Consider the following 11,100-nt stretch of genomic DNA (forward strand, 5'->3'; position numbering starts at 1 on the left):
TCTGGTGAGCTGGCTTTCTTGTTCATAATGCTGTCTTGTCACTTGTGTCCTCACAGAACAAAAGGAATGAGAGAGCTCTCAGGAGCCTCTTTCATGAAGGCACTAATCCCATTCATGAGGGCTTCACTTCATGGCCTAATCACCTCCCCAAGATGCTTCCTCTGAACACCCTCACACTGAGGATTAGGTTTCAACATATGAATTGGGGGCGGGGGGCACACACATTCAGTCTTTGGCAGAATGTCTACTCTACTAGACAGTGAACTCTAAAATGCTAAGACCCTGTTTCAATTATTTTTATACCCCAGGGCCTAGAAAAGATCCCAGTATGCAATAAAGGAGTCTTTAATTGGATCTTTTTAAAACACTGTATTCTGTGTGAAGGAGGCCTAGCCACAAATCATTACTTTAGTAAAATTCATATGAAACTGATACACTGCTAAACCATACACACATACATGAACTAATGTGGTCATATTTTGCAGGAGACAGATTATAGACTCCTAAAGGCAAGGACCAAACAATATTATGAATTATTTTTTTAAAAATGTGGAAATCCAATACTCTAACACATTTGTTTCAGATTTTTTTTAAATAAATAAAAACTTTAAAACATAACATGCCTCACCTTTAAACCATCCGCAGATACTACCCATGGCCTCTCTCCTGAGACATGAACCCCACCCTGAAGTTGGAGTGTATCCATCCTGTCCATATGTTCTCATTTTTAACCACTTAAGAAAATATATCCACAAACAATAGATACTATAGATTGTATGTTTAGTAGATTAAACCAATATTATCTAATACAAATATGTGTGCCACAGATTTAAACATTTAAATATCCTCATAGCCACATTTCAAACAATAGAAACAGGTAAAATTTATTTTAGTGTTATATTTCATTTAAACCAGTATGTTCAAATTTTTTCATTTCAATATGTAATAATATAAAAATTATTAATGAGCTATTCAATATACTTAAAAAAATTTTTTCCAGTACGAAGTCTTTGAAATCCTGCTAGTAGTTCACACATCACATCTCAATTTGGATTCTAAATTTAGATTTCACAAAAAGTTCAAAAAATATATTCATATACCCGAGTTGTTCCAAACACACTTAAAGGTTTTCTAATAACTGAAATCCATTTTTAAAAGTTAAATTAAAGTTAAATTAACAATTCAGTTTTTCAGAAGAAATAACCACATTTCAAGCGCTCAATAGCCACATATGGCTAGCGGACACTGTTGGAATGAGCAGCTTAAAAAGATAACACAAAATACTTACCATTCAGCATCTTTCTTTTGCCCATTCAGTTTAATTTGCCCACTCAATTAATATTTTAATGCCTTTCCTTCCCCCTCCCCCCATGCCATATCCTAGAAAGGAAAAGCACAAATGGAATAGATGACTTTGAATTTCAGGGCAGCGGATATTTACATTTTAAAAAACATGATTTATCACTAAAGTCAATAAACCTAGAAGAACTTTGAAAAAAATTTACGGCTTCGTATTTTTGTTTAAACGACGGGATTGCTAAAAAGGATACATCTGATAAAAATAATGACCCGCTGTCACCAGCAAAGGTGCAGCTTTCACATCAGCTGCTCTCATTCTTCTACCCTGCCCTCCACAGGCACGCGCTCACAGTCACGCACGCACACACACGCAGAGGCGCAGACAGACACGTACCTACACTCGCGCAGACAGACACGCACGCTGCACGGTCAAGCGCACGGGCACTGGCGGACACCCAAGGAAATGCGGTTTCTTTCCCCCTTCTCGCTCCGCGGAGCAAAAGCAGGGAAGTTTCAGAGGGGCACTCAGGCTAACTCGGTATGGGTGGCGTCACCTTATCCCTTTTGAAGGAGACTGGATTCCGCCCCATTAGAGGAGAAACTGCAAAGGTTGGAAGTGGAGGCCGAAAGAAGCCCTGTTATAATCAGCTAATCAGCAGCTCCACCTCAGGAAGCGGCCGTCTTTGTGCGCCCAAGAATGAAACAAGAATGAAATATATTCCTTGCAGGAACGTGAAAGGATTTAAAAAGGGCCGTAAGCTGAGGCACTTGGGAAGAAGCCTTGTCACGGTCGAGGTCGACAAGGGCGTTTTCGCCTTAGCAGGCGCCCCTAAGCAATCCGGTGCGTCAATGAGCAGAACTGTTTTCCAGCAGCCGCGTTAGCGGCAGGACTTCCAAGTCCCGAAGAGGGCTAGCGTGCATGAATTTTCCTTGGTTTGGGTTTCCCACAACAGCATGGCCACAACAAAAAATCTTTTTCCCCAGATATGAAAAGCCCCGAAACTTTTTTACTCCACACCTTCACTACCCTCCCCTCTTAACCCCAGCCCCTAGTATTTTACGCTTGGCCTCTGGAGCTGAATGACCTCTTCGTCTAGAACGCCAACTCTGCAAAATCCCGGTAGCTATACATAAGCCAACTTCCCGGGACGGACAAGAAGCGAGAAAACATCACAACCCTCAAACACACGCCCCTGTTTTCCCCGTGCTTAAAAAAAAAAAAAAAGAGCCCAGTCCGTCACTATGCGAAGCATGCTAGGACATGTAGTTCTCCCAATCCCCGAGGCGCCGAGTCAGGGAAGAACTCAGGTTGACTCTCCCGCAGAGAACTACAATTCCCGTGGTGCCCTGCGACAGCGTGGAAGGGGCGGAACAGGAGAGGGCGCGTCGCGCCTGCGCAAGACAAGGGGCTGGCGGGAGGCGGAGGCGCCCAGGTCCAACCGCTGAAGCGTTTCCATGTGACAGTGAGTGGGGTCCTAACTCCGGGCGCCGCCTGACTCTGGTTCTTAACCCAAAGCAGTGTCCACTGTCCCGGCGCCAGCAGACACCAGCAGGCTAGGGCACTTGGTGTTGGGCCGTGCCGCCGGAAGAATTGCCGCCGCCGGGTCAGGTGCCTGAGAGACTCCCGCGGAGACCCCAGAGTCTCCGGAGAGAGGGGGAGCGGCGAGGCGAGCGGGGATTTCTGTCAGCGCCGGTGTCCGAGAGCGCGGAGACATGAACGGCTTCACGCCTGAGGAGATGAGCCGCGGCGGGGACGCGGCAGCCGCTGTGGCCGCCGTGGTCGCTGCCGCCGCCGCCGCCGCCGCCGCTTCGGCAGGGAACGGGGCAGGGGCCGGCGCCGGGGCGGAGGTGCCCGGCGCTGGGGCCGTGTCGGCGGCTGGGCCCCCGGGAGCGGCCGGGCCCGGGCCCGGACAGCTGTGCTGTCTGCGGGAGGACGGTGAGCGGTGCGGCCGTGCGGCAGGCAACGCCAGCTTCAGCAAGAGGATCCAGAAGAGCATCTCCCAGAAGAAGGTGAAGATCGAGCTGGATAAGAGCGTAAGTGACGGCGGGACGGGACGGCATCGTCCTGCCCGCCCCCTTGGGGCTCCAGGAGCGCTGCCGACGGGGGCTGTTGGGCGGAGGGTCCAGGGGTCCCCCTAGACCTGGCTGCAGTGGGAACCCGTTGTGTGGTCTCTGGTAGGAAGCAAACAACAAAGTCGCTGCAACTCTGACCGCCACCCCCACCGACGCACTAGCACTCGGTGGTTCCGCTTCTCCCCCACCCCTCCTGCCCGCGTCCCCTCCACCCCCCGCGCGCTCCCCGGGTCGGTGCTGTTCGCTGTCTTCCCCCTTCCTCCTCCTCTGAGATCGGGAAACGAAACAAAGGGACCGCGGCTCGGAGGGCCCGGAGTAGTTTTCTTGCAGCCCGGCAGCTCCTTCTGGAATGGAGGCGCCTTCTTTGTTTTGCTGCTCTCGCTGGCGTTTGGCCCCAGGGAGTAGCTCCCCTCGTGTAGGGAAAGTGGGGTCCTGCCAGGACCGAGGACTGATGACCTCAGTAAGACCCCTTTCCTGGTTCGCCCGAGTACAGAGGGAGGGGAGCCGAGCTCACCCCGCGCCTTGCGGGGAGCGGGGATTGTGAACCGTGTCAGCATCCAGCGCAGCTGCTCGCAGCGTGGGGAGCACGTAGCCTCTACGGTTTTGCCATCCGTTTGGCAGCCATAGGGATTTCTTTTTCCGTCCTTTCACACGTCTGTGTTGTTGTTTTGGTTGGGGGGAGGGGGATGTTATTTCTTTCTTTCTTTTCTTCGACCCTCCATGAGGTTTTTAAAGGGCGAAAGATTTATGCGCTCTGAAGAGAAACCAGAGTATCTATGAGGTTTTTAGAAACAACCTTCGCCACTTTCCGGAGTTCTGGCTGGCGGTAAATGAATCACCAGATGCCAGAACCTAGTACACATCCTGCATATTTATAACCTAGACTTAGTTTAAAAGTTAATTTAAAAGCTTTAGTCCTTAATAATTTGGTTTTTTAAAGGAGTTTAACTGTTGGTATATGAACCCCAATATTTCACATGTTACCGTGCAACTCTCAAGACTACATTTAATTGAAGCTTTTGCAATGTTTATTTGTGATACTTTCTGCCTGCTAAACAGGTAATAAGTAGTTCTTAGTCATGCTCATGAGAAACTTTTCAAGTAAACTTGAATTTCTTGTTGCTTTGATTGGGAAAACATATTACAGATAAATGCACTCATTAAATATTCAGAAGTTTATAATTCAAATTTAAATGTAAGTAGGTTATGAAATCAATAGCTCATTTGTAAAAATGGATACTTTTGTATCTGGATTATAATTTGGGTATTGAGAAAGAATAGGAAGCATACATCATGCTACTAAAATATGCTTTTTGAGTAGAGAAAATACTATAAAATAGCAAAACTGTGGACAACGTCATCTTTCCCCTTGCTAACAAAACAACATGACCTAAGGAATCTAGTTCACCCTCAGTGCAATTCAATGACAAAATCCGGAGAGTTGAAATTTCTCATTCTGCTTCTCTGTCTCCCTTCCTACCCCTCCCCCCCCCATCCCCCAATCCTCTCAACTGTACTGCCAGACATGGTATGTTTTAACTGGATGCAGGACTTAAACATAGAAACATGCTGTTTTGTTAACAATGGCCTGTTTTGACTGTTTTTATTTTTAATAATTCACTGTGCCCAGTGTATTTTACTAATACATAGGTTACATAATCATATTTAGTCTGTGAAACTTTTCTGTTTCAGGCAAGGCATCTTTACATTTGTGATTATCATAAAAACTTAATTCAGAGTGTCCGAAACAGAAGAAAGAGGAAAGGGAGTGATGATGATGGAGGAGATTCACCTGTTCAAGATATTGATACTCCAGAGGTAGATAAAGTTTCTGTTTGTTAAATGTAAATCCTAAGTATTCCATTCTGTAGCTTGGATTAAAAAATAGAACAGGGGTGTCTGGGTGGCTCAGTTGGTTAAGCATTAGACTTCGGCTCAGGTCTTGATCTCACAGTCGGTGGGTTCGAGCCCCGTGTTGGGCTCTGTGCTGACAGTTCAGAGCCTGGATCCTGCTTCAGATTCTGTGTCTCTCTCTCTCTCTATGCCCCTCCCCCACTAACACTGTCTCCCTCTCTCAAAAAATAAAATAAAGACAAAAAGAATTAATAAGAAATAAAAGATACAAGCAAATTTTTTAAATGCTTAAAGCAGAAACTCTGAAAATGAAAGCAAAATTAAATATAGCCAATTAGCAAGTAGTTACACAATTTAACTTGTATTTTCAGTTGACCATGCTGATAGCTCTGTTGCCTTCTAAGTTTTTTTTGCTCCCAGTTTTCAATGTTTATCTTCAAAAGATTAAAGTGTTTAATACATTTATAATTTTGATTATATAAAAGGGATAATGGAATGGAATTAATTAAATAATGTAATTTTGTTGTTTAATAATGGAGTTACACTTTTATTGTGCCAAAATTGGAATGTTATTATATGTATCAAAGATAACTATTTTGAAAATTATTTGAACTAATTTATATATGTTTATTTTTTCTAGGTTGATTTATATCAGTTACAAGTAAATACACTTCGGAGATACAAAAGACACTTCAAATTATCAACCAGACCAGGACTTAATAAAGCACAACTTGTTGAGGTATTTATGAGTTTTAAACTACTTACACTTTAAATGAGCCTGTTCATGCAAAAAAGAGTCATTAAAGGCTAATAAAGTTGTTATTGTAGTATATGTAACAATGCATTTTAGTTGGATCAGTTAATTAAAAGATTTACACTGGAAGAATCTTGTTTCTTAGAAATGTTTGCTTGCCACTTAACAAATTTATCTATGTAACAACTACTTAGTGGATTGTATGTAGTTTTCTAAGCATCTTTTAATACTGACCTTCAGAAATATGGGTGATAATATTTAAATTCTCATTCTAGAAATCTGTTGGTTTTAAAACTCTTGGTAAATATTTATTGAACACCTAATTGAAGCATAATAAAATAAATTGATAAGCTTTAATGTCTTCATTAGAATTTATTTTTTGAGTTTCTGGTGGATTAGATCTACAGATAAACTCATAAATAGTATTCCTATAACTTGTTGATTTAAGTATTTCAGAATTTGGCCTTATTGATGTTAATATGTTTTATTTGAGGCATCTATGCTTTTTTCACATCTAGAAGATGCAAAGGCTTTTATCCAACATTTTACATAGCTTTTACTTTGTTATAGAACTAACTTCTAGTCCTTTGGTAAATGTTGAAATGTATGTATTCTCAGGAATGAATTGAACCAAGAAATCTGTAAATCCTATTAAGGTGTTTGTATATTTATATATTTATAATTTAATCTTTTTACATAAAAATGCTTAGTCTACTAAACAGAATTGAAATGTAAAAATATAAGTCAGTTTTATCATAGTTTTTAGCTCGGGGTTTAAGGCAACATTTTCTAAAACATGCATATTAAATAGGGTAAAAGTTAAAGAAGGTACAATTCTTTGGCAGAATGCTTTTTTAACATTGTTAAGATCTAATATATTGACTTTTTAGCCAGAATTTCCTCTCTCCATCTTGCCACAAACATTCAGCTTTTCTTTAAATTTGATATAACAAAAACATAGATATTACCTACTGTGATGAAACTGTATCCATATATACTGATACTGATCAAGTGGATGATACTTTTGTTTTGGGACAAATGAGGACCAAAGAACTAATTATTTTAAATGTTATACTTAATGTACCGTTGATCCTTGAATGATTCAGGGGTTAGGGACACAGTCAAAAATCTGCGTATAACTTTTGACTCTCCAAAACCTTAGCTACTAATAGCCTACTGTTGACTGGAAGCCTTCCTGATAACATACACTGTCCAGTTGTATCTCATACATATATATATATACTTATTGTATTAGAATAAAGTAAGCTAAAGAAACAAAAATGTTATTAAAATCATGTAGAAGAGAAAATACATGTACAGTACTGTACTGTATTTTTTGGAGAAAAAAGTGTGTAAATGGACCCTTGCAGTTCAAACCTGTGTTATACAAGGGTCAGCTGTATATATATATATACATATATATATATATATTTTTTTTTTTTAGTGTCTAAGTCACAACTGAAATATTTGCTAATCTGATCTTTAAAAAGCTGTGTTATTTCCAGAGCTATTTTCTTCTTTAGAAATGAGAAAAAATCCAAATGGCTTTGAGTGTTATAGTTTACTTAGAAATGCAGATAAGTGATAAGAGATCCCAGAGTTAGATGACTGTCCTCCTTAAATCTCTTAATTATCATATGAGTAACATTTTCTTTAAGAAATTTTATCTTCTACAATCTAGATAAGCATATCAACACCTCAGTTTAGTCTGTTGTACTTACTGGTAGTTGCAGTGCACACATTAGATTAGCATAATGAAAAGGCCAGAAGGCAGGTAAACATTCTTCAGTGAAAGTTCCTCTTTCCTCTCTCATTTTCCATCAATAATACTTATTCCAAAAAAACTCTCAAGGAACCTTAACAGAGTACTGCCAATGAATGAATGAATGTAAGATACAGCAAACGTATTTATAAGATATTTTATGGTTTGTTTCTATAGTACCAAAACTATTTCAACTATATATTTATCCTTTTTGTGAGTAGAGTCTACATTCTCTTGATTTCATTGGTACTTAAAGCTTAAAAATATTTACTTGCTAATGTAGATTTTAATTATAAAATTTAAATACATTCTAATTATCTTTAATGAGTGGGTTGGAGGGTCCTTTGAAATCACACAATCTCTGGCTCATAACATCATATTCTAATATGCTTTTCATCTTGCTGGTATTTTGTTAAACAGTTTATTTTTAAAAGGAGATAGCTCTTATCACAGCACATTTTCTTTTGATGAAAGTGTTTTTTTACCTAGTATGAAATCTGTTAATATCTATAATTTAATTTCTTTTTTTTTTTTTTTTTTATAGATAGTTGGTTGCCACTTTAGGTCTATTCCAGTGAATGAAAAAGACACCTTAACATATTTCATCTACTCAGTGAAGAATGACAAGAACAAATCAGATCTCAAGGTTGATAGTGGTGTTCACTAAGAGAGATGGAATTGAGACTAAGACTTGGATGTTCAGATGTTAAGACTATTTGCTGTTTTTTCACATGTAGAAATGTTCCTTGTGTATTTTTTTTACAGAGGATTTTCTCTGGTTTTATTTTCTTTGTTTCCGACTCTAATAACTAGTTGGAAACTCATGTAAAATGGGCTTTCCTAGATTAAGAAATATTTTAAATAAAGGTGATTACTATTATAGTTGCTTCAGTGTATTCATTTTGTGAAACTTATTTTTATATTAAACTGACTAGGTGCTACTTTTGTTGAGAGTTTAATGTAAAGATCATCTTGTTACCACCTTTTTTTTTTTAATTCCAAGAAATTAAGGGTGAGGAGAAGTAACAAATGTAGCACCTTTGCTTTCTCTGGGACATCTGATTTGGAATCAAAGATATCCTCATTAGCATTATTCTTTAAAGTGCATTTTAGTGCTAACAGATTTGAAAAATAGACTTCCGTTAAGGTTTAACTTCTTTTTTATTTTCATTATTATCATTTATTATTACTACTACTACTTGATAAAGTATTAGGAAGAACAGTTTAATTTATATACATACCTCCTTCCAAAGAAGACTTAATGTGTCAGAAAAGATAACAGTGCTGAAAGTTCAAATAATATAGAGTTAATTGTGTTCCTTTAAATTTTGTCTTGGAGAAAGAACAAGTGTTTATATGATATGAACATTGAAGTTCTGCAGTGCCCATTAGTTTTCAGTCATTCCCTGTATCATTTACATTGCAAATTAAAACTCATAAGTTGGAGAGATCTAGAAATCTAACAAGATCTTTAAACTTTGGTTCATATGTAACTCTGACTTGGTTTATATTCTGTATTTTTTTATATTTCATTCTCGGTCCATTTTCTATTAAACTTCTTATGATTACAAATCAAATTTATAGTTTATGACACCAAAACAAAACCGTTTCAGTTAACGTTCTTGATTATGTTACAGATTTTAGGCTGGAAATGGATCAGAACATTAATGTAGCTCAGGGTTTCTCAAGGTTGACATTTGGGCCTGATAATTCTTTATTGTGGAAACATGTCCTGTGTGTTGTAGTTTTAGCAGCATCGTTGCAGGCCACACTAGTGCTAGTGGCACTCCAAAGGTGTGACAACCAAAGCTATCTCTAAGTGTTGCCAAACATGCCCTGGGAAGCAGAATCACCCATGTGAAGAACCGCTGATGTAGCTAAATCTAAAGTAGTGATACGTTAGAAGATTCGTCCATGTATTTTTAAATGTACTGAGTGTCTTGGCAGCTACAAAATATGGTGAAAAATAAAGCAACTGTTCTTTGTTCTTGCTGTAACCATTTAAAGATTTATAGTTGACCCCTGAACAATGCAGGGACTGGGGCACCAACCACTGCATAGTTGAAAATCCATATACAACTTTTGACTTCCCCAAAATTTAACTACTAATAGCCAGCTGTTGGCTGGAAGCCTCTTTGATAACATCAACAGTAGGTTACGTGTATTATATACTGTAAAGTAAGCTAGAGAAAAGAAAATGTTATTAAAACCATAAGGAAGAAAAAAATACATTTACAGTACTATGCTATAAAGAATCTGCATGTATGTGGACTTGCACAGTTCAAACCCATGTTGTTCAAAGGGTCAACTGTACTTTATTAATGGGCAGAGACTGTGATAATTGATATTATAGATCCTCTCATTTCTAGCATTCCAGAAATCTTTGTGAGAAGCTTTAGCTCTCTGAAAGTGAATCACATAGCTGGAAGGTGATTGTTTATTTGAAGAAAGTAATAACTTCCAGATATTTTTATCTAAATCTATAATGTATAAAAAGTTAATTTCTTTAATGTTTATTTTTGAGAAAGACAGAGCATGAGTAGGAGAGCGGCAGAGAGAGAGGAAGACACAGAATCTGAAGGAGGATCTAGGGTCCAAGCTGTCAGCACAGAGCCCAGTGCAGGGCTTTGAACCCATAAACCGTGAAATCATGACCCTCATTAGCCAAAGTCAGACACTTAACTGACTGAGCCACCTAGATGCCCCAAAGGTTAAATTTTTAATAAAACTTGACTGTAGGGTTACTTTTTCCTATAAAATCACTCCATTCTTGTGAAAGAAGCTTGAAATAATCTGCTTACTTTAAATTACCTGTTTATGATGTAATGTTTGAATAATAATGTTAATTTCATATAGTTAAGTATTCGCATAAAATATAGTTGGATAAAAAGTGAATCGAGGGGCACCTGGGTGGCTTAGTCGGTTGAGCGTCTGACTTTCGCTTGGGTCATGATCTCGCGGATCGTGGGTTCGAGCCCCGCGTCGGGCTCTGTGCTGACTGCCGGCTCAGAGCCTGGAGCCTGTTTCAGTCTGTGACTCCCTCTCTCTCTGACCCTCCCCTGCTCACGCTGTCTCTCTCTCTCTCCTAGAAATAAATAAAACGTTAAAAAAAATTAAAAAAAAAAAGTGAATCGAGTTCTGGATGTTAGTTACCTAATTAAGTGCTTGTTAGAGCAATTTATTTTTTTATTTTATTTTATTTTTTATTTTATTTTTTTTTTTTAATTTCTAGGAGAGATAGAGAGAGTGTGTGAGCAGGGGAGGGTCAGAGAGAGAGGGAGTCACAGACTGGAACAGGCTCCAGGCTCTGAGCCGGCAGTCAGCACAGAGCCCGACGCGGGGCTCGAACCCACGAACA

General features: G+C 39.3%; 1 protein-coding gene across 1 annotated transcript; it reads left to right on the plus strand.

Annotated features, from left to right (window-relative positions):
• The first annotated feature begins 2,708 nt into the window (after nt 1-2,708).
• Nucleotides 2,709-8,624, plus strand: SAP30 (Sin3A associated protein 30). The gene is made up of 4 exons (XM_039243243.1): nt 2,709-3,333; nt 5,065-5,190; nt 5,867-5,965; nt 8,287-8,624. The coding sequence occupies exons 1-4, from the start codon at nt 3,013-3,015 to the stop codon at nt 8,407-8,409; spliced, it is 669 nt and encodes a 222-aa protein (XP_039099174.1). The 5' UTR covers nt 2,709-3,012; the 3' UTR covers nt 8,410-8,624.
• The last annotated feature ends 2,476 nt before the right edge of the window (nt 8,625-11,100 follow it).

The sequence above is a fragment of the Hyaena hyaena genome, unplaced genomic scaffold (assembly GCF_003009895.1).
Source record: "Hyaena hyaena isolate Hyena2069 unplaced genomic scaffold, ASM300989v1 scaffold_226, whole genome shotgun sequence".
NCBI lineage: Eukaryota > Metazoa > Chordata > Mammalia > Carnivora > Hyaenidae > Hyaena > Hyaena hyaena.